Source organism: Culicoides brevitarsis, chromosome 3, assembly GCF_036172545.1.
Source record: "Culicoides brevitarsis isolate CSIRO-B50_1 chromosome 3, AGI_CSIRO_Cbre_v1, whole genome shotgun sequence".
Classification (NCBI taxonomy): Eukaryota; Metazoa; Arthropoda; class Insecta; order Diptera; family Ceratopogonidae; genus Culicoides; species Culicoides brevitarsis.
Genome location: NC_087087.1, coordinates 16299383 through 16324741, shown reverse-complemented (window position 1 = coordinate 16324741; position 25359 = coordinate 16299383). Strand labels below are relative to the sequence as shown.

General features: G+C 24.1%; 1 protein-coding gene across 1 annotated transcript in view; it reads left to right on the top strand.

Annotated features, from left to right (window-relative positions):
* LOC134835250 (leishmanolysin-like peptidase) overlaps positions 1-24882 on the top strand; it is a 43112-nt gene extending 18230 nt beyond the window's left edge. Inside the window, exons 2-6 of the mRNA XM_063850120.1 lie at positions 19412-19543; positions 21028-21834; positions 22797-22984; positions 23053-23345; positions 23937-24882. Coding sequence (XP_063706190.1) covers positions 19412-19543; positions 21028-21834; positions 22797-22984; positions 23053-23345; positions 23937-24382 — 1866 coding nt within the window. The 3' untranslated portion in view covers positions 24383-24882. The remainder of the gene's footprint in view (positions 1-19411; positions 19544-21027; positions 21835-22796; positions 22985-23052; positions 23346-23936) is intronic.
* The last annotated feature ends 477 nt before the right edge of the window (positions 24883-25359 follow it).

Sequence of the window (25359 nt, the reverse complement as noted above, 5' to 3'; positions counted from 1 at the left end):
ACGTAGTGTAACACTTTTGTGGTATTTGGGTGGTTTTGGACTAACATGCGAGACAAGTTGACACAATAAACTGTTGAAACTTTTTGTTTTTGGCGAAGGTGCGTTAATAAATTTTCTAATACATGTTGGACCTTGAAATGGATTTGAAATTTGTTCTGAATGGTTTGAAGTTTGGTAGATTAAAGCTCGAGTTATTCTAATAAAGAGCTCGAAATTTTTTCAACTTTGGTGAAGGTAGTTTTTGGAATTTAATGCTTTAAATATTCAACAATTGAAAATCGATTTTAACTAATTTGGAAATTGAATACAAACATCCCTAAAATCAATTCTTCGAACCATAGAAATACTTTTATATTTTTAATTATGTAAGTTCGTATAGACTCTGTGGCAAAAGGAAAGAAATCTTGCTGAACTATTTCTTGGATCCACCTGAACTTGAAGGACATCGGCTTAGAAAAATTTATAAGTTTTTGAATGAAATTGGACTGACTGATTAAGGTATAAGGACAGGTGTAGCTCGTAAGATCTACACCTGAGCATGCTATGACATTTTGTCATAGCGATCACAATAGGTCTTCAGACCGCGGTGATGCATCCTCAAACCTAACCTAACCTATGTAAGTTCAAGCTTAAGGATCAATTTTTGAATTTGCATATATAGCTTTTTAATATGTGAGTAAGTCCTTTCGTACTAAGTCACTAGCTAAAGTTAGGTTTGAGGATGCATCACCGCGGTCCGAAGACCTAACATTTTCCACAAAGCTTAAGTTCGAAAGGTTCCTGAAGTTGGAAATTGTATCTACTTCTTAATTTTGCTTTTTTACGGATTTTTCTAGCAACAGGCCCACAATGAGCCCAACGTATGAGGCTCGGGTGAATTTACTCTTCTGACAATCTATCTATGTAACCACTTTGAGTTCAAAAAAGAGAAGCAGGACTTCAATGCTCTTGTTTGTTGGCTCAGTTTTAGACTCGTAGAATTCGAATGGCTTTATGAGTGTCTTGTAGATAGCAAACTTGATATAAAATCATCCGATTTCATAAAAAAATATGACATGAGATTTTTGGATGGTTTAGTGTTAGTTAGACCTAATAAAGTAATCGATAAAAAATCTAAGTTCAAAATTCTGGAAAGAAATTTTGAGGTTTAAGACATTTCTTAGTGGATTTGGTATACCTCTTTGGAATACCAAACCATACTAAAAATACCTAAAAAAACTAAAGCTTTTTCCAAAATTTTGTATCTAGTTTTTTTCGACTACTTCAACTTACACGAAACCATTAAAAACCTCATACCACATTTTTTTTCAATCAAATGATGAAATCGGGTGATATGTTAGAGACAAGTTTCAAGTTTGACAGAAAGTTCAGTTGGATTACCTCTAATTAATTTTTATGTTTAAATTTTCTTTTGACTGTGACTTTTGAAAAACTCACCAGTTGCTGTAAAGAGTAATGTCCTTTGATCCTGATGGTTAAATCTTATCCTCATTGAATTCTGTAGTCTTTCTCTTTCATTGGTTAAACGTAGATGATCAATTTTATTTTTTTTTAACATTGACAGATGTCATTGAACCCTAAAATTTGATGTTTAAAACTTTTATTGAAAATAATCCAAATTAGAATGTTAAAACTTACCAAATAAACTTTTAAAATTTTCAAATTAAAGTTAGATTCACCTCTATTCTAAAACTTGCATTTATTCTTACCTCTCGAGCATTCAAATTTCCATCTAATTGCATTCACAAGTTCTAAATCAACACTTAAAAATTTTTGTCTAAAAATTTTGCATGTCACGCACGGTGTCATAAACAGCAATAAATAAATTAATTCACACCTTTAGGCAAGTATCATAATTACAATATTCACTACTTTAAACTACACTTGAACGCTGAACGATGTCATGAATCGATGGTACTCATTATTTGTCGAGAAAAGATTGTGAGATATGTCAATGAAAAAAAAAACAAAACATTTGCCGATTATGGCCAAAGTCGAGACTTGTAAAGTGATTGGATTATCATTGTTAACTTTGTTCTTCATTATAAACAAGAAATCTTTGTCTTAACAATCTTTTTAACATTTTTTTCAAGAAATCGTGAATCTTTGTCATTTTGTAATTTATTTGATGTCATGTAATTTTTTGTTATTAGTTAAACAAATATTGTGAGTTAGAACATACCGACACACCTGTAATGTAATCAACTCTGAAACATAATAAATAATAATGATGATTTTTTTCAACAATCACGATCCCGAATTCCATAAACGAAAATATTTTTTAAATAAATTAACAGGATGCGGCTCTTTAATGTTTAATTTTATTATTTTATTTGTGTTAACATTATGTATGTTAATAATAATGATATTAGTACCTTATGAATATAATCCCACAAGTTTTGTGTATTTATTTTGCTATAATTGACCAAACCAGATGGGAGTGAATAATTACAAATATAATAATAATAGTTGAAAAAAATAAATGCACCAACGCAGACACAAATGTTCTCATTATTGTTAATATTTAAAATGCTATGAATTTGACAATAATTTGGAGTATGAATAATAATTATATGTCCGTTTTATTTGTTTTTTAATGTTATATGTTTTGAATAAAGTTTTCAACAGTTCTATAGAGAATTGACACGTTTTTCTGTTTGTTTAAATAATAGAAAAACTGAACTGGAAAATCGATTAAAAAAATTATTTTTTAGCTAAATTATTTTTTTATTTTTTTTTATTTTCTAATTTAAAAAAATTATTTAATTAATTATTTAATTAAATTTTTTAAATTAATTTACTAATTTTTTTTTAAATTACTTAATTATATTTTTATAAATGTTTAATTTAATTAATTTTTAACAATTCAATTTAATTTTTTTTAAAATATAATTTAATTGATTTTTTTTTATGATTTTAAAATTATTAACTAATTATTTTTTTTAATATTTTATATTTTTTTATAATTTTTTATATTTTTAAAATGTTTAATTTTATTTATTTATTATTTATTTTATTCTATTTTTTAAATTATTTATTTAAATTATTATAATTTTTATAATAATTTTTTATAATTTTAATTTATTTTTAATAATTAAATTTTTTAGTTAATTTTTTTTTTTCTAAATTAAAAAACAATTTAATTAATTATTTTATTACATTTTTTAAATTAATAAACTAATTATTTTTTTTTTTTTATTTTATTTTTTATTTGATTTTAAAAATTTAATTTAATTAATTAATTCAATTTTTTAATTTAATTTAATTTAATTTATTTATTGTTTAATAAAAATTATTTATTTTATTCTACTTTTTAATTATTTATTTAAATTATTATATTTTTTTATTAATTTATTTTTTAAAGCATTTAAAAAATTAGGTACAATTGCTTCTAAAAAAATAGTTTTGCTGGCGAAACATGATTTTTTTCCTATTCAAACATAAAACAATTGTTTTTTCATTTAAATAAAATTTTAATAAATAATAATTTTTTTTTTGTTTTATGCAATTTTCGAATTTCAAGCGGATGACGATTGAACTCACTGACGAGATTCAAGGTCGCCACTGAACCAATGCACTTTGATATTTATTTTTCACGTTTCTTAAATATGTATTACAAAGTGATTTATGTATAAAACAAATATAAAGTATACAAAAATAATATTATTAGCAATCATTAGTAAGCATAAAACTCATTATTATTATTATATTATTACTTGGCCGTGCCGTGATCAATTATTACTTACCGTTATGTTTGTTAATAAACTCTCGAACGAACAAAAATTGAACAAAAAAGGTTTAACATGACAACAAATCCAAACTTAACGGTTAAGGTAATAAACGTTTTTCAAAGTTATACCCGGATAGACGATAAATTAAATGAAGAAATCAAGGAATTTTTGCACAGCTTTTGTCTTCGGCATGCAATAAAAGGCGACAACTGCATACAAATTTCCATGGCAAAAAATGAACCGTTAAACTTTGTTATGCTGCATAATGTCTCAATTTGAGATTCAGGTCATAAAAAAAATCAAATATTTTTTGCACAAAAGTTTCATCAATCAATCAGTTCGATAGCATCGTCTGCGTAATTTTTGCTGCTTTGGATGTGTTAATTCATATTTATGTGTCAAAAACAAACAAATTGCATAACAATCCGCAACACAAGTCGCTCTGCATATTAATTATGATTGTAAACAAAATTGTTAATAATGTTTTCACTTCTGAGTATCACTTTTTTATATCATCAGCACCACGTGCGTGATTTATTAATTTTCAATTTCTTTTTCGTGTTCGACACAAGTAAGAAGCGAGAAATATCGAAGCAAAAAAGTTATTATTAAATTTATTTTTATATAAAAAACGAAACAGAAGAAACGATAAAAACGAAGAAAAAATGATTCAATTACATAGTTTAACTTTTTTTTTATATAAAATAAATATTAATAATAAATTTAAACGAAAATTGAGGCAATTTTAAATTTTTCTCCCATTTTTGGTATGGGCGCGTAATATGAATCACTAGACGAACGAAAAATATTGATTGATCCAAATGATACATATTTAATGATTAAATTTGCTTATCATTTAATAATAATATTCATGTTAAATCGAACGCAGGTAAAATATTTTTTTACATAAATGATGAAATATGTTTTAAAGTGATGACAAAATTTCGTCTTTTTTTTAAATGATTTAATTATTATTTAATACGATCACGTATTATATAATAAAATATTTTTTTATGATTAATTTTAAAAATATTTTTAAAAAAAATGAATCATACTTAATTACTGATTTATTTGAAAAATTCAAAAAAAAAATATTACAAATTTTTTTATGCACGAGTTTTAAATTGTTTCATTTAGTTAGTTATTTGTTTGTTTTGTTCAATGTTTATGTTGGGAGTGGAAATTATTTGCATTTTTTTTCTTTTCTTTTAACAATTAATTCAAATGTTTTGTTGTGTCTGACACTTCGTCTGAAGTATTTTAAAAAAAAAAGTTTAAAAAGTAAATATTACACAAAAGCAGAGCAAGATGATGAAAAATGATTATTTTTTTTTTGTATTTTGCTACATAAAAAATTTAAAATAAAATTAGTTCGCTAAAAAAGATAACAAATAATAATAAAAAATAAATGTTAAAAATTTGGGTCAACAAGCTGTTGTGCTTGTTATATATTTAATTATTTTTCATCCATTTTAATCAAATTTATGATGAAAAGTGACGAAAGAAAATATGCAAATGACACTACTCGACGATAAATAATTAATAAAAATTAATTAATATATTTATATTTATATTTATATTTATATTTATATTTATATTTATATTTATATTTATATTTATATTTATATTTATATTTATATTTATATTTATATTTATATTTATATTTATATTTATATTTATATTTATATTTATATTTATATTTATATTTATATTTATATTTATATTTATATTTATATTTATATTTATATTTATATTTATATTTATATTTATATTTATATTTATATTTATATTTATATTTATATTTATATTTATATTTATATTTATATTTATATTTATATTTATATTTATATTTATATTTATATTTATATTTATATTTATATTTATATTTATATTTATATTTATATTTATATTTATATTTATATTTATATTTATATTATATTTATATTTATATTTATATTTATATTTATATTTATATTTATATTTATATTTATATTTATATTTATATTTATATTTATATTTATATTTATATTTATATTTATATTTATATTTATATTTATATTTATATTTATATTTATATTTATATTTATATTTATATTTATATTTATATTTATATTTATATTTATATTTATATTTATATTTATATTTATATTTATATTTATATTTATATTTATATTTATATTTATATTTATATTTATATTTATATTTATATTTATATTTATATTTATATTTATATTTATATTTATATTTATATTTATATTTATATTTATATTTATATTTATATTTATATTTATATTTATATTTATATTTATATTTATATTTATATTTATATTTATATTTATATTTATATTTATATTTATATTTATATTTATATTTATATTTATATTTATATTTATATTTATATTTATATTTATATTTATATTTATATTTATGACAATTAAATATTTATATTTATATTTATATTTATATTTATATTTATATATATAATAACTATTCAAATTATATTTATATTTTATTTATACGTTTTAAATTTATAATTTAATATATATATTGAAACTGATAATATTTTTAAAATATTATTTTGCTTTATTTTTTATTAATTTTTATTTTATTTAATAATATTTTTAATATTTTTTTTTCGTCTTAAAAAAAATAAAATAATATTTATTTCACGTTTTTTTTTTCAATTCAAGCTTCATTTTATTCGTCCACAACATAAAATAGATGTTCCGATAAAACAAACGATGACAGACCAGTAACACACCCAAAACCTTTTTTTTTCCTTCAAAACCATTAAAAAATTGTAACAATTATTTTAAAGTGTTTCTCAATACAAATTGAATCTGTCAATAAAACAATCCCTTAAATAAAAACATAAACTTCAATTTAATTAAATTCAACTTCAAAAAATACTCTCGAGGCACTTTACCTACTTTTTCATGCAAAAAAAGTAACAAAATTAACATAATGAACGATGAACGACGATGATCGCAGCGGATGATGGAAAATGCAAAACAAAGTAAAATATCGAATAACAAAGAATTCAATTATAATATGACAAAAATTTAACCTTTAGTTGCAAAGAGAGCGAGACGAGTTGAAACAAAGTTGCGGTCTTTTGTAAAGCCAACGCAAAGCTGACCTCCACAATTGTTGCCTCTAACTAAATGAAAGAAGTTCACGTATTTTTTTGTTGTTTCCTTTGAAAAAAAAACAACTGGACCTGTTTTGATTTAACAACAAATAAAAATAAAAAAAAAAATCGTTGGCAGAGCACTCCTAATGTTCGCTTGAAGGTTCTTATCTGATCCGCTTTCAACAAATATTTTTTTACAAATAAAAAAAAAAACAAAAAAATGCCATAAATCAACAAAAAAAAACTATCAACATCGCAAATCGCGAGAAAAACTGCGGAACTGATTTTATTTAGAAGTCTCTTACGTAAAAAAAGGCAAAAAATAATTAAATAATATTAACACACAAAAAAAGAATCGACAGATCCAGTGAATGCACTTGACATTTGAATCCACTCAACGTAATGCATTTTTTATTGTCTCTAACGAATAATCGGATTGTGCAGAAAAAAACTACATGTTATATTATTTAATCAACATTAGTCGACCGGAACACGTTCACCAATAAATAAGCCACTTTTTATTGTTTTATTATTTAAGATCAACCATAAAATTGGGAGAAAAATTGATTTGGTTTGATTTGAATTGAATTGAAACCGAATTAGACTTTTTTTTATAGTTAAATGTGCGTTTTCCTGCTCATTGTTTTTCTATAAGAAAATTAAGAGACACTTTCTCTATAGAAATGTTTTAATTATTAATTTTTTTTTTAAATTCTATAATTTTTTTTTAATTAAAAAATGAATGTAGGTAAAAAAATAATTTAAATACAAAAAAATATTTGTATTATTAAAAAAAAAAATGAAAAATATTTGTGAAAAATTTAAAAAAAAACAAAAATTGTAAAAAATATATAATTTAAGGAATTATTAAATAATATTTTTAACGAAAGAAAAATAAATTGAAAATAATCAATTATTTAATTTAAATAAATTATAAAATATTAAAATCGTTTAATTTTTTTTAAATAATACATTTATCAATAAATTAATTTTATTAATAAATTTAAAAATTGACAAAAAAAATAATAAATAAAATAACTGAAAGGAAAAAAATAAAAAAAAAACTTAAAAAAATGCTTGAAATTTTGCTTAAAATATTTTCTTTCTATAATAAAATGCTCCTTCACACTTTTTTAAATGACAAAAAATAAAAAAGTACTCATCATCTCGTTTTCTATAAAATTTATCCCCTTCTGTTACAAATTTTTGTCTCCTTCTATAGTTTTCAAATTTCGTATTGTTCAACAAAATTTCACAAGAAAATATGCACTTTGTTATAAAATGTCGCCTTGTCATGCTGAACGTGCCTCTTTTGTGCCTGAAAAAATGTTCTTGCTGCAAACTGCTGTTGTTTAATACACAAATTATTGCATACAATATTGCATCACGTCACATTGTTCATAAAATATAATTTTTTTGATGATGATGGAATATGTGTTTTCAATGTTAGTAACCCACTGCTGCTGTTCCCTGAGTGCCAGCTGCATCATCATTATCATTTTTTTTTTTTGTGAAAAAAAGCGAAAAAAAAATTAAAGTTTCCGGTTCCATGAGTCGTTTTTTAACAGCGATCATTATTAAAATTTCCTTGTGCGAAGGCGTGTCAAGTGGAGACGACTGGCGATGCATCCGTTCACTTTTATCTCAATTTTCGTACCAAATATTTGTCAAACCTACCCAAATTTATTTGATTTTGGTAAGAGCTTCCTCGCTGTCTATTTGCGGGTTGTTGCAATAAAATATAGATACTTAGACAGCGCGATACAAAACTAGCTGTATTTGGCAAAAAAGAGTAGTAGTACTGACAGACAAACAAACAAACAAGAATTTAATCTCGAATTCCGACAAAAATTTATTGCGTCAATTATAACAGAGGAAAAAAGTGCGGAAATGGAGCAGGCAAACCAAATGTGACATATATAGACGCACACCTGCTGTATCGTAGTAGGAGTGTAGAGTAATGTAGAGCAAGGGGGAACTGACAGAGATGGGTTTGAGCTTAATTTTAGGGCTAGTTTAATTTTAAAAAATAATTTTTTTTTGTAAAAATTTAAAAATATTTAGAAAAAAAAATTTAATTAAATTAAAATTGTTTAAAAAAAATTAAATGCGTTTAATTTTTATTTAAAAAAAAATAATTAAAATTATTAGTTGTCCATAATTAATAAAAATTAAGAAATTGTCTAAAAATTTAAAAATTAACATTTTTAATATAATTTTTTTTAATTAAATTTAAAATTAATTTTAAAAAATTTAATTTAAAATGCATTTAAAAATTAAAAATATTTAATTTTATAAAAATTGAAATTTAATTTTTTTTTTGTAAAAATTTAAAAATATTAATCAAAAACAATATTAATTTAATTATAAATTGTTTGAAAACTAAAATAATTAATTCATTTAAATTAAATTTTATTTTAAAATAAATAAATTAAATTTTAAAAAATCAAATAAATTTTTTAAATATAATTTTAGCAATAATTTAGATAATTTTCAATATTTTTTTTAAAAAATTTTATAAATACATACATTATTTATTTAATTATTAAATAATTTAAATTTATAATAAAATAATTAAATTCTTAAAAAATAATTTATTTAAAAAAAATAATCAATAAAAATTCGTAAATTGCAAAATGCTATAAAAATAAAATAATTAATTGAATTTTAAATTTAAAAAAAATACAAAATTTAATAATTTTTCTTTTCAAAATTAAAAAAAAAAGTTCAAAAAAATTATTTAATATTATTTATTTAAAATTTTATTTAAATTAAAATGAATTTTTTCTCATTTTTAAAACAAAACAAAATTTTAAAATTTAAATTATAAAAGTTCATTGCCCTTTCAGTTTTTTTGTTCCATTCCCACCTCTGATCATAAAAAAATTAGATAGAGACTCAAATACGAAAAATAATCGCATAAATAAATAAATATTCTCGCAAAAATAAATAAAACAACATTCGCATATTTATCATTTTCTTCTTATTTTGATATGTTGTTATCCTTTTCAACATCTGAATATACAAATATATTCAAAGCGTTACATTTTGAACAAATGTACGGTTACTTGATTTAGACATATTCATAAAACAAATAAATTTCCTGACATTTTTTATTGTTTTTTTCGTATATTTATGACGAAAGCCGGAACAATTTTGCTCACACACGGAAAAAAAGGTTTTTTTTCTCAATCGTTTATTCATGATTTCGATTATTGTTATGATTAAACGAGGAGTATCAAATATTCGGAAACCATCAAATTTGAGAATTTGCGGGGATTTAACCTTCAATCATTTTTTGAATGTATTTATTTAAATTTAAAGTCAATCAAATCGCACTTGAAATATTTAATTGGTACCTGCGCTAATTTTATTTAATGACATTGTAAAAAAAATAATTAATTTACACCTTCACCGATGTTAATAACCTTTAATTACAAAAAAAAAATTAAATTAAATCAATAAAACACCCAAATACTCATCAAAAAAGTGTCAATTTCGTCCCATGTCACGTCAAGATTATATTTATGTCATGTTATACTTTTCTTTTCACTTCATTTTATTTTTCTCGTGCTTTGTTTTATTATATATTTATATTTTTTTTTGTGTGTATAAAAAGAGATAATGGCAATATAATATGTAATAATGTTGTTGCCTTATTTGTCAAGGTCGCTAGCGAATTGTGTCACATGATAAATAAGTAAACGCGAGAGTGCGAGATAAAACTGTCACACTCATAAACTTTTTGATTTAATACGGTTATGAATAGCTTGTGGGTTAATTTTAACCAAAACATTTAAAAAAAAAGGGGAATTTGTGCAATGCAGTTTTTATTTTTATTGTTGTTGATAAATAATAATCATAAAAGATGAACGACATTATTATTAACGTTGATGTGGTGCTGGCGTGACAATATTTAACATAGTTAAAAAAATCATTGCATGTGAAAAAATATATTTTAATAAAAACAGGTTTGGTTGAACTTTAAAAATAAAATAATAATGATTATTGTTGCAAATTTATTGTATGCAAGTTATATGCAAAATTGTAATAAACTGAATCTGGAACTTTTTCAGTGATGGAATTGCTTTGATATTTACGATTTGGTGTTTATGGTCAAACAAAGAAGAATAATTTTAATTGACTTCAAGTTTTTGTACTAAATTTATTTTTTTTTTAAACTTGATAATTATTTTTAAAAATACATATTAAAATTTATTATAAATTTTTTTTATTTTTTTTATTATTTAATTATTTAGCAATTCAAAATTTATAAACTCAATTGAAAATTGGTTAAAAAATTAAATTAAATTTTAATTAAATAAAAAAAAATAATTATTTTATTTTTATTTAATTTAATTTATTTTTTTTATTTTATTTAAATTTTAAATAATTAAAAAAAATTACAAAAATCGAAAATTTTGTTGAAAATCTAAAAAAAAAATTTTTTAATAAAAAAACCGTGTTTTGACTTAAAATTTACCAAAACAGTTTTCAAGCCATTCTTTTATAAAACAATTTGTCACTGCTTCAAAATATTTTGTGTTGTTTAAAAAAAATAAGAGCTCACATTACAATATCGGTCAGTAAATGCAAATTTATGCAACTAATCTGACCATAAAATTCGTTATTTTATTGCCTTTTATTGATAATCATCTTTGTACAAATTTTCAAGCTGATTTAAATTAACACATTCCATTCATTAAAGCTTTATTTTTGAAAAACTCTCAGACAACAAAGAATTGACCCAAAGACATGCTATAGAACAAAATTTAGCCAATAAAGTCCCAAGACTTTTTTTTGAAAACGTCCCAATATTTTTAATTTTTTAAATATTTTTATATAAATAAAATTATTTATTAAAATAAAAATTAATTCTTTTTTTATATTTGAATTTTTTTTTCAATTTTAATTTTTTTTAACGAAATAAAATTTTATATTATTTTTTTAATTAATTAAATTTAATTTAATTTTTTACTTATTTAAAAAAAATAGAATTCTTCAGAATTAACACGTAAGATATTTTAACAAAAATTATCATAAAATTCCCATCAAACAAATATAGGAAATGCGCGACTGAACTTTAACTAGACAACTTTAATAACACCTATCTTGCCAGACAGATCAGTTTAAATTTAATATTATTATGACATTAAACCTTTTGTATATTATTTATTCATACTACATGAAACCTATAGAATAGATAAGACACACATTAAAAAATTAAAATACAATAAAGACAATCATAACACAATTTTTCGAGATAATTAAACAAAAAAAAAATGTTACAAACTTTTATAGTGTTACATTTTCAAAAGATTATGATACAACTTTTGACTAAAAACTGCAATTTTTTTCTACTTGTCTGATTCCGGCTCGACAACAGTCACTTTAACAACTTTAAAAGCTTTACATTTTGTCTTTTTTCGGTGAATAATTTTTTTTTATGTATGTTACGGAGCAGTTTAAGATTGTTATGCTTTGTTGAAGATAATGGTTGACTCAGTCTTGAATTTTACTGCAAAAAAAATTGAACAATATGTGAGTTGAACATGCTAAAAAAGAGTGGTGCTGAAATATTTTTTTTGTACATTTTTGTTAAATAAATTGAGTGTGAAATAATTATTAAAATAATAATATAAATGATTATCGTCGTGACAAATGTTGCACACACATGTTTGTGAGGTGAGAACGGATGGCGTGAGCTCTAGTTTAAAGCTATTTTGAATAAGTTATAAAGGTTATGAGAGCAACGGTTATTGCGCCATACTTGTTTAATTTTAATGTTTTTAATCAAAATTGCACCTTAAGTTTAACGGTGGAAAGGAAAAAAATATTAAATGAGATCTCACCCCGAAAATTATGTTTTATTTATTATTATTTTTGCAGCATTATCAACTGTTATTAAATATTGCCTCCTTGATAACTTCGTGATTGAATAAAGTTTTCAAAAAGTTCAAAATCATCTAAAATATTAACGCGTTTCTATTGAGAAAATGTATTTGATGTCAGTCTGTCTGTCTGTACTTTTTCATTCAAAAGCATTCAAACATTGAAAAAATTACTACAGTTCTGAAAATCATTCAAGGATAATTCAGAAGAAAGATATTCTCAGCCTATATGGCTGCAAATTCAAACTTTTATGATTAAAGATGATGTCAAAGTTTATGAGGAAGCTGATGTAATGATTTTCGGAACAGATGGGTTGCTTTGGTAAATAAGAAAAAAAAAGAGAGGAGAAAATGTAACTGACATGGAAGGAGTCGTTAAGCGCTGGTTGTCCTCTGCCCATGAGGAAAAAATTTGCAGTAGCATTATAGAGACTTTAATTAGATAGAGAAGCTTGAAAGTAGATAAATATGATGTAAATTTTTCGAAGTCTTTTGCGCCATTTGGTGAGCTGTTTAAGGTTTGATGAAGATATAGAGCTAAAACAGTTGATTCATTCATGAAGAATACTATTGCGACTATGATTTATTCTGGAGCTTGGATTTGGAATATGTAAATGTCCCTTTTGGTGAGCTGGTAAAGGTTTGGTGCAGGTAAAGAATTAAATCAGTTCCTTCATGAAGAATACTATTGCGGCTATGATTTGTTCTGGACCTTTTTTTGGAGCTTGGAATTAAAATATGTAAAGGACTCATAATGTGTTCATAAATCCGTTGTTCATGGCAAAATTGTAGTTTATCAGTTCTTTTACAGTGATGATTTTGAGACTGTCAAAAGGTGCTGTAAGTGTTGGGTAAGGTAGGTGTTCTGCACTGAAGAAGACAAAATTGTAAATAATTTTCGGTCATCTATTTGATTCTTCCAAGGGATAGGTTAACAAAACATTTTTCTTTAGCGTTGTATTTTTTTCTGCAAGCCTGAAGCCAATTATTTTTAACAATTTTTATGGATTGTTACTTGACTTTGAATTTTCTTTTTATCAAATGCTCATTACGCAGAATAGTACACAGATTCGATAAAAATTCTTACCTATTCTTATCGTTAGTTCAAAGGTATTGGTCGTCAAAAAGATTGTTATGTTCCATTGCTTGTCTTCGTTTCCCTTTTCGAATGTATCCAAATCCAAAGTCTCTTTTGCTCAACATTTCCAATATAGATTTCCTATTAAAGATTTTTACCCATGCCTTAAAAATAGCCATTTTGTCAGTTGACAAGTTTTTGATCATTAATAAATAATAAAATGCGCTCAAATGTTTCAAATCCTCACCACCTTTTATGATCTTATTTTCTTCCATTGTTCAGCTACGCCATGTGCCGTGTCACGCTACTCGCCGCAAGTACACTCAAAATTAACGTTAAAAAGTTTTTGCATTACTGGACAAAACAACAACACAAAGCCCGCTAACAATATTCGCTGCTTTTTAATAATAATAGCAATAAATATATAGGACATGATTTATCTTTTGTGAACTCTGGCGAATTGAAAATACATCATGTTATATTGTGTGTTGTGTTAGGTGTGGTGGGTGTGTGAGTGTTTTTAAATTGAATTTTCTTTCTTTTTTAGTTTGCGTTAAAAATCGTTTATAATAATAAAAATAAAATGGTATCGCATTATATATAAATAACTTGATAGAATACACGATACGCGATGAAAAAATGAATGAATTATGTATTCAGATAAAAAATAATGATGATTTTTTTGGCTACTGATGCTACTGCTTCTCGTTATTGAATGCAAAAAAAATGTATATAATATAATAACGGAACATTGTGTCACTTCCAAAATTAATTGATAATCTTCTTCGTTTGCTTTCTTTTCAAAAAATATAAAAAATAAATCTGATCGTTTTAGATTAAAGTACAAAAGAAGCGTGACATGACATTAAATTTTTGTAAATATAAAAATAATAAAATGTGTGACTCCCACATAATTCCATTATTATTAAATTATGGACAGTTTTTATTTTATATATATTTTTTTTTATAAATCAGGTCACATTCTCTCTTCTTACCTTAAATGTTCTTAATGTACAATACTTGTTAAAAGCTTCCGGAAAATTTATGACGTGTAAAGTTCATGCTTCATTTGCTAAAATTGCAAAAAAAAAGTTTTTGTTATAAAATATTGACCGTTACTCACCCTTGTCTTAATCCTCATAAATTTTCGACTTGAGAGTGATTGATGGATTAGATAATAATCCGAAACTGCATTGGTCCAGATTTCAAATCAACATTGACCTGGATAATAAATAAAGTTTAAAAATATAACATTTTATTAAAAAAAAGTAAATATTAATAATTAATTATTTAAAAAAAATCGATCAATTAATTTTATTTTATTTTATTTTATTTTATTTTATTTTATTTTATTTATTACGATTATTAAAATTATTAAAAGTTTTAAAATTAAAATTTTAAAATTATTAAAATTGGTTTTAAATGTTGATTTAAAATTAAAATTAAAATTAAAATTAAAATTTAATTTAAAATTTAAAAAATTAAAATTAAAAAAAAAATTAAAATTAAAATTAAAATTAAAATTAAAATTAAAATTAAAATTAAAATTAAAATTAAAATTAAAATTAAAATTAAAATTAAAATTAAAATTAAAATTAAAATTAAAATTAAAATTAAAATTAAAATTAAAATTAAAATTAAAATTAAAATTAAAATTAAAATTAAAATTAAAATTAAAATTAAAATTAAAATTAAAATTAAAATTAAAATTAAAATTAAAATTAAAATTAAAATTAAAATTAAAATTAAAATTAAAATTAAAATTAAAATTAAAATTAAAATTAAAATTAAAATTAAAATTAAAATTAAAATTAAAATTAAAATTAAAATTAAAATTAAAATTAAAATTAAAAATAAAATTAAAATTAAAATTAAAATTAAAATTAAAATTAAAATTAAAATAAAATTAAAAAAATTAAAATTAAAATTAAAATTAAAATTAAAATTGGGGCAAATATTTTCTCTAAAAAATTCGTAAATCAAAATTTGAGTTATTTCATTTCAAAAATTGTTTGGACTTTAAATTTCAATTTTATATATATTAATTAAATACCGGTTTCACCGTCTTTTGTTTCAATTCCAATAAAATCATTTAATCAAATTTCCAATAAATTTTTTAAGCCAAGCTATGATATAATAATAAACAGACTCTGATAACCGGTTTAAATGTAAATTTAAACATAAACGTGATTTAATGATAATAACTACTAAAAATAATGATATTAATCGAAAAGAAAAAAATAGATATATGTCCAAAAAAAATTACGATATAAATAAAAATTGTTTGTACACTGCCAAAAACTTTAAAAAGAGACAATAATTACATGACAGCTGTTCGAGTTCAGCCAACGCTCATTTTATGCGTATTTGGTGAAAGCATAATGTATAAAAGGTTGTGTAGTATAACATATTGTAAACATGAACCCTTTGCTCTCTTCTTCTTCTTTAATTTTATTTTTCAAGCTGAGTAGTCGTCTTCATCGTAATTATTAATGTTCACAAAATTTATTAATGAAAATATTTTTTTGTACATATTCGTTATGCAACATTATATTTTATAATTATTATGAATATTATAAAATACACAATTTTATGGATGAATGTATAAAGATATAATTTATGAATATGTATGTTGATGAGTGTTGTGTCATGAAAACAATAAAAAAAATGAAAACGAAAGAAAGGAACCGTAATTAAGCATCTAAGATAAGAATCTGGGGATGTTTCGTTTGTTTTATATTTTAATATTAATAAATAATGATGATGATGGACCGCATGATGTGATGACAGATCAAATTTCTATAGCATAATGTTTTATATTAATATTTCAAAAGATTTTAAAAAATCGATAAAATGTTTAACGGATGCAATTTAAAAAAAATAAATTACAAAAAAATTGTGAATAATCTCTAAGAAAGTGAGCAATTACGTAACAATTAACAATTATTAACATTATATCGTTAAACAATATTTACTATCCACATTTCATTCAATTTTGTTATGATGAATGTGCAAAAAGTACGAGTCGAGAGAAAAAAAAGAAAATGTCATAAAATGTACATATTGTGAAGATATTTCTCGGTAATTGAATACTCGTATGTTCGGTGCAAAGTGTTCAAACTCTTTTCAAAGATGAAAAGAAAAATAAAACTCATAAGCACCTCACAAACGTGCATCGATCGCACGTTTTCGTCTTCGTCAAGCGAGCATCATACAATTTAATAAATACATTAATGTTAATAATAAAATAATATTTGATTAGCTAGAAATGCTTGAAAAATATAAAAAGTGACATGTGAAAGGAAATAGTTTGGCTTTGGAAATGCAAACAAAATTGAAACAGTAGTTGCTTTGAAAAATAGTGTTGGCGCAATAAAAATGTCAATCATTAAATGGTGAATTTGTGGCGCAATTAAAATATTTCCATATTGATTAGAAATTGGCAGTAATGCACGATTGGTAAATGTCACGAGATTTGGCCGCGTCATTTGGGTTTAGAAACTGTATAAATGAGGCAAATGTCAAAGTATTGAACTTATTTCAGTTTAAAAGTAAAGTAAGACCCGATCTTTACAATCAAACTAATGATAGCTTATTGAATTTCTATATTTTCTACTCTATGGGCGAAAAACGGGTCAGATTGATCCCTTAAGAGATCAGATATACCCCTCAGGAGTCAATTTGAACTCTTTAGGGAATTATTTGTTCCATTAAGGGTTTAATCTGATCCCTTAAGAGATCAATATGAACCTTTAAGAGGTTAATTTGACCTCTTGAAGGAATCAAGTTGACCTCTTAAGTGTTCATATTGATCTCTTAAGGGATTAAAATGATCTCTTTGGGGGGTTCCACTGTTTGGGTCTGAGGTTTACCAACTCGAAAGAGGTCAGGTTGATCTCTTAAGGGATCAGATTAAACCCTTAATGGAACAAAATGACTCCTGAGGGATCAACCTGATCACTTAAGGGATCAATCTGACCCGTTTTTCGCCCATAGGGTAGAGTTTTCGATACATGAAAGGGGGCTATTTAATGTTGACCTTCATCAAGGTCAACAGGAGCTCTTTAATTAAAGCTAATTTTTTTTCTTAAAATCATCAATAAAAATGGCTCAAATTGACCCCTCGAGAGTTAAATTGAACCTTAAAGTGAATTTTAACATAGGGATGAATCCAGAGGGCTCTCAGAAGACCATGAAGGGGAGGGGTGCAAAATTTTTCAAAAATCATCTTATTTTTGTAAAATTTGTGTAATTTTACGGTCATATTTAGTGCTTTTAGTGCAATTAAACCCCTTGCCATCCCCTTCTGGATCCGCCTGTTTTTACCAACAGGATTAACTCATCTTCTCAAGGAATTAATTGAACCCCTTAGGTTTAAGACGTTAATTTCTTAAGAAGATAAATTGTCCCTTTAATGGTTAATTTGACCCCCCAAGAAGTTGATTTTTGATAAATTGATCTAACCACTCCTTAAGGGGATTAAATCAATGTCTTAAGGTGTCAAATTAACTCCTTAACGAGAAAAATTAATCTCTCAAGGTTAATAATGGGTTAAAAAATTCACTTGAAGGGTTCAATAAATTCCTCAGGAGTTGAACTGACCTGTTTTTTTTTTTGTTCTCCTTATGGACGAAAAACGGGTCAGATTTTTCCCTTAATGGAACAAATTGATCCCTTAAGGGATCAAAAAACTCCCTTTATGGATCAATTTGACTCCTAAGGGGTCAAAGTGATCCCTTAAGGAATCAATCTAACCCGTTTTTCGCCCATTGGACTTAGAAAAATCTATGAAAGTAGTCGAATCTAGAAAAATATGAAAGTCTTCCTTTTTAATTTGTTTCATATTTTTTTCTTTCATCTAAAGATATTTTAAATGAAATTTTCCCAACATTTTAAAAAGAGATTTTTTTATCTATGTCAAAAAAAATTATCTTAATTATGATTGAATAGATGTCTAAAGCTCTTAAAATTTATTAAATATACTTACTTCATATTTTTAAGAAGGTCTGAAATTCAATACATTTTTGATTGCTCAAAACCCCTCAATATCATGTACTCTTCATAAACTTAAGTACTAAATATAGAATCCATCTAAACTAACAAATGCGACAATATCGAAAATCCCAAATTATTGTGCCTTCTCAGAATCATTTGATGCGCTTATAAAACTTGTTCATTCACCAGGAATTGAGCACAAAAGATATGAACGGAAAACTTTTTCTATTCAAATATTTCTAATCTCAATTTCGCAATAATTTGATTGACGTTTGTACCTAATTGGTGCAACTTTTGCGTCAATTAACAAAGTTTTCCTTTAGTTTATGCGATAATCTGGGAGATTTATTGCGATTTATTCTTGCGTAATTAAAGAACTTTTCTTTGTTCCAAACACGTCTCCTTGAATTAAATAAATATTACGAGTTGTTGTTCAGACGAATTATTTCTGTTCTAATTAATCAATTAATTATATTTATTTAATTAATTAATTAGTTCCAAAAGAGTGTCTCGAGACGCAGATTTTATGCTTGATTTGAATTAATGGAAATATTATTTATTTTTATCTTTTTTTTCTTTGCAGGTGATACATGGAGTACATATCGAGCCAGCACACATAATTAAGAAACGTAGTATAGACCAGCCACTTAGGATACTGTTGTATTATGATGAATCAGTGTATAGACTAGATGAGGATAAATTTGAATTAATCAATGTGAGTATTTTTTAATTTTCTGTAAAAAGTCATTTTTTTTTAAATGTTTCACAATATTTAAGACCTAAAAACAATGATAATTCTTAAAAATTAATTAATTTTTAATGTAAAGGCAAAAAAATTCTTCTCCAGGCGAAAATAAACTAATTTGATCTATATGTCAAATTTGCTAATTCAGATCATTTTTGAGTTATTAGGTACCTCATGTCAAAAAATTTATAGAAATTTTTATACTTAAACTTTAAATATTTTTATGTATTAAATAATTCCTTTAAGAAAATTAACACATACAAAAAAAAATAATAACTTGTAAAATTTCTATATTTTCGAGATTTCCATACAGAAAATAAAAAAAAAATAAATTTAAAAAAAATTATGTTAAAAAAATCAATGCATATCATTTTCAACAATTTTTTGTTTAATTTTGACAAAAAAAAGAAATATTTTTAAAATAAAATTATCGACATTATTTTCTTTAAATAAAAAAATATTAAAAATTAATTAATTGACTAATATTAAAAAATAATTAATTAATGTTAACTTTTAACTTTTTTAAAAAGAAAAATTTCAAATTTAAAAATGCTTCGAATTTTTGTATAAATTTATCAAAAATTGTCTGATATGATAAAATTTTAATAATTTTTTTTTAAATATCATAATTTTTTTTATCTAATGTTGGCGAAGAAAATCAAAATGTTTTTTAATTTAATTTTTTAATAATATTTTTAAATAATAAAATTTTAGATTTTTGTGTAGAAATTGATCAAAAGTAAAATAATAAAACGTCTTTTTTGAAAAAAAAAATTATATTCAATTTTAAAAATATATAAAATTTTCAATTTTTTGTGGTAGAAAGTGTCAAAAAAGATAAAATTCAACGTAAATTTTAATTTTTGCAGAAAAAAATTCCCAAAAAAATAATTATTATAAAATTTTTAAAATTTTTTGTATAATTTTGACAATAAAAAATTGAAATATTTTTTAAAAAAAGTTATCCAGATTATTTTCTTTAAAATATTAAAAATTAATTTAAAAATAATTAGTTAATAAATTAATGTTAACTTTTAATATTTTTAAGAAGACAATTTTTCGATTTAAAAATGTTTCGATTTTTCGTCGAAATTTATCAAAAATTGTGTTGAATAATTTTTATAAAATTTTAATAATTTTTTTTATCTAATTTCAGCAAAAAAAAATTAAGAAAATTTTCAATTTTTTTATAGAAATTGATCAAAAGTAAATCAATAAATAAGTAAAATATCTTTTTTGAAAAAAATTTTTTTTTAAATTTAATTTATAAAAATTTACAAAATTTTCAATTTTTTTGTGGTAAAAAATGTTAAAAAAAGATAAAATTCAATGTAAATTTTTTATTTTTTCAGAAAAGAATCCCAGAAATAATTATTATAAAATGTGAAACATTTTTTTGAAATTTTTCTTACTTAATTTTACTGACCTCGATATTTTTGATGATTTTTCCACAGAACACAATCTTACCGGAAGCCGTTCGTTTCTGGGAACAAGCACTGATGGTGCGCAAAACCGAGAACGTGATAAGACTGAATCGCAAGTGCAACAGCACACAGGTCTTCGTGAAGCACAATCGCACCTTTTGCATCGACTCGTGCAAAGCGGAAACGATGTGCGGCGAAGTTCGCGTGCCCGAAGAGCATCTCGACGTGTGTCGCACGTGCAACAGCACCGGACAAAGTTGCGGCGAAGACGGCACCACAAAACGCGGTCCCGGCGTCGAAAATGCCGATTTCGTGTTTTACGTGTCTGCCAATCCCACGGATCGGTGTCGCACCGGCTTAACGGTTGCCTATGCGGCTCATTGTCAACAAGAAGCGGCGATGGATCGACCAATTGCCGGTCATGCGAATTTGTGTCCCGATAGCATCAGTACGAAGCCGCAAGAGTTGCAAACGTTGCTTTCGACGGTAAAACACGAGATTTTGCATGCGCTGGGATTTAGTGTGAGTTTGTATGCGTTTTTCCGCGACGAGAAAGGCAATCCGCGGACCAAGAGGAAAAGTGACACGGGCAAGCCGAAATTGAACGAGCAATCGCAGATCCATCAGTGGGACGAAACGACGATCAAGACAATTGTGCGGGAAAAGTGGTCTGTGCGATCGGGATACATTAATCGGACAATTAATATGATGGTGACACCGAAAGTGCGGGAAGAGGCAAGAAGACATTTTAATTGTTCGAAACTGGAAGGTGCTGAATTGGAGGATCAAGGAGGCGAAGGAACTGCTTTGACGCATTGGGAAAAACGCATTTTAGAGGTAATTTTTAATTTAATTTAATTTAAAAATTTTATTTAATTTAGAAATTTAAAAAAAATTTTTTTTTTTAAATTTAATTAGTTATTTAATTAATTTAAAAATTTAAAATTTTTTTTAGGGCGATAAAATTATAAAATTTGATTTTTTGTCTGATGTTTAAAGAAAAAAAAATTGGAAAATTTTTATTTATTCATTTATTTTTTTTTTAATTTTTTTAATCATTTTTTAAAAAATTTTTTTTAACAAGATTTCCAAAAAAGAAAAATTATTCGAAAAAATTTTTTAATCATTCTTATATTTTTTTAAATTTATTAAAAAAGTCATTTAAACAAAATCATTTTTTTTTTTGAATTTTTAAATGATTTTAATAAGATTTTTCAAAAAAAAAAACTAAAAAGCTCAAAATGTAAAGAAAAATTAAATTAAAAATAAATTACCATTAGGTAAATAATGCTTTGGGAAAAATTAGTTCAAAATTCAATATTTTTATACATTTTCAAATTTTTAGAGAAAAATTATTAATTTTCAAAAGAAATATTCTAATAAAATATTAAAAAAAAATTAAAATTTAAGAAAATAACTTCTAAAATTTTTATATTAAATTTTTAATTTTTATTAACTTTTAAATTATTTTTTTAATTTTTATTAATTTTTAAATTAATTTTTTAATTTTTATTAATTTTAAAATTAATTTTTTTAATTTTTATGAATTCAAAATTTTTATCTTTTTCAAAAAAAAAAAACTAGTTAGTAAAAATTAATTTAAAAAAAAAATTAGATAAAAATGTACCAAATTTTAACATTTTCTTAAATTTAAGATACTCAATAGTAAATATGCCTCCTACGAATTTCCTAAAATCTTTAATTAAGAGGAAATATAAAAAATCATTTATTATTGATTTGACATTATTTTCTTGGAATTTCTCTTTAATAATATAAAAATCATTTTTTTTTATTTTTAGAACGAAGCAATGACGGGCACCCACACACAAAATCCCGTCTTTTCGCGTATAACGTTGGCTCTCATGGAAGATTCCGGTTGGTACAAAGCAAACTACGACATGGCATCCGATTTATCTTGGGGCAAGAACCTTGGATGCGATTTCGCGATGCGCAGTTGTAAGGATTGGATTCACTTGAATCACAAAAAGTAGGAAGCTTTTAAATTTTTATTTTTCTGTAAAGTGATAAAAAGTAATTTTTGTTGTCTTTTTGCAGAGGAAAGTCCAGTCATCCATTCTGTTCGAAAGTAAAAACGGATCCGTTGCAAACGGAATGCACGGAAGACAGAAATTCCGTTGCTCTTTGTAATCTCGTGAAGCACGAGCATCCTCTTCCGTTGCAATATCAGAACTTTGATAAGCTGAGTCACGTTCAATCGGGTCATGAGGACCATTATGGCGGTTCGGTGTCGTTGGCTGATCATTGTCCGTATATTCAGGAGTTTACGTGGCGCAGCAAAAATGTCGTCGTTCGCGGGTCGCAGTGTCAGTTTGAGGATAATAATCCAAGTAAGAATTTTTTTTACATAAAAATCATAAAAAATATTTCTTACGAATGAAAAAAATTAAAAAAATATATTTATAAAAAATAAAAAATTATTTTAAAAAAAATATATAGAAATAACTAATTTTTTAACAGAAAAAAAATTTTTCATCTGATTTTTGTTTTAAAATAATTTTTTTCATGACAAAAAGAAATTAAAATTAAACAAAACTAAAATTTTGAATAAATTTTTAAAAAAATATAAATTTTTAAAATTATTTAAAGTTTTTAAAATAAAAAAAAATTAAAAAAATTTTTTTTAAAAAAATTTTTCACATAACAGAAAATAGAGATATTTATTATAGAAACAAAAAATAATTTATAAAATTTTTTTTGTCTTTAAAAATCAAAACTTTTTATAAAAAATATTTTTTTCTCATATAAAAATCCTTTAAAAAATTAATAATAATATTAAAAAATAATTTTATAATTGTTTTTTTTTAATAAAAAAAAATTCTAGAAATAATAAATTTTTAATAAAAAAAATAGTTTTTGTTTGTCAAACAAATTAAAATTTTTCATAAAAAATTTAATTTTTTTTTTCTATTTCATTCCAGAATCGGAGAAAAACTTTGCCCTCGAAAAGTACGGCTCACATTCCAAATGCTTCGATCACACGAACCAAATGTGGGAGGAACGTTCGTGCAAACAAACGCGCGAATGGCAGCACTGGGGCTCCGGATGCTACGACTACAAATGCGCCAACGGTCACTTGCACATCATCGTAGCAAATTACTCGTTCGAATGTTTCTTCCCGGGCCAGGAAATCCACATTCGCATCTACAAAAATGGCTGGCTCCATCGTGGCAGTCTCGTGTGTCCTCATTGCTCGGAAATTTGCGGCGAAACATTTGCCGCGCGAAACGAAACGTGCCGAGCCCCTGAAGAAGCGCCGCCCGCCAATCACTATCATCGCGACGAATTGAAATGTTCGAGCGGGACACGAGCAATTTTGTCGTTACTCGTCACCTTTATCTCCCTCACATCTTTGGTTCTGAGATAATCATTCGAAGGCGGTCTCATCTCTACCTGTTTGTGATATATTTTAATTCCTTGAACAACAAAGAAAAAAAAACGGTCAAAGCAAAAAACGGCGATTGAAACGCTGTTAAACGCAAAATTCAAAATCTTCGTTAAACATTCCCAGTGACCAAGTTACAAAAAAACACGAAAAAGCCATAAAACCCATTTAGTTCCTTGTTTTAAAGTTAAAAACTTCTCATATCAGTGAACAAAGGATCAGAAATGGTTTGACAAACAAAAAAAGGATACTACACTTGTTAAAACTGCCAAAGCAAATTATTGTGTTAAGTCTATTTTTAAGTTAAAAAAAAATTAAAAAGTGAAAAAAAACAAAAAAGGAAAATGACAACAAATCACTCAGAAAATTAATAAATTGACATTTAGGATTAAGGTTTACTCGTAGGTAGTGAGTTTAAGGAAGTTTTGTGAATAGCAAAGTTGTGTTAATTGTGACAGTCATTTTTTCATCTAATAAATAAATATAAAAAAATATTGTAAAAATTATAAAAAAAAAATATTTGAATAAAAATAATATTGAATTAAATGATTTTTTTTTTTAAATTCGTTTTAAAAATAAATTTGCGAAAATTTCACTTTTTTTTAAATTCATTCTTGAAATCTTAATTGAAAATTAATAGAAATAAACTAAAAAATACAATCATTTTAGTTTCCAATAACACAAATTAAATGTGAAGAAAAAATTGCGTCAAGTGTTTGATGATTTTATCGATCGTGTACGATCTTGGGTACGGAACATCAAATACCTATTCGAAGATTATTGCGAAATGTCTTGGTATCGACGAAGAACTAGTAACAATGATTGCAGATATGCTTATAATATTCAGGAGCAAAAACCAGCAAAATATGGAACTATTAGACCAGCTTTGTAAAGCCATTTACAGAAGACCTTTACCCTTGGGTTCGTACAAGTCCAACACTCCATCTAATGTTGGAGCA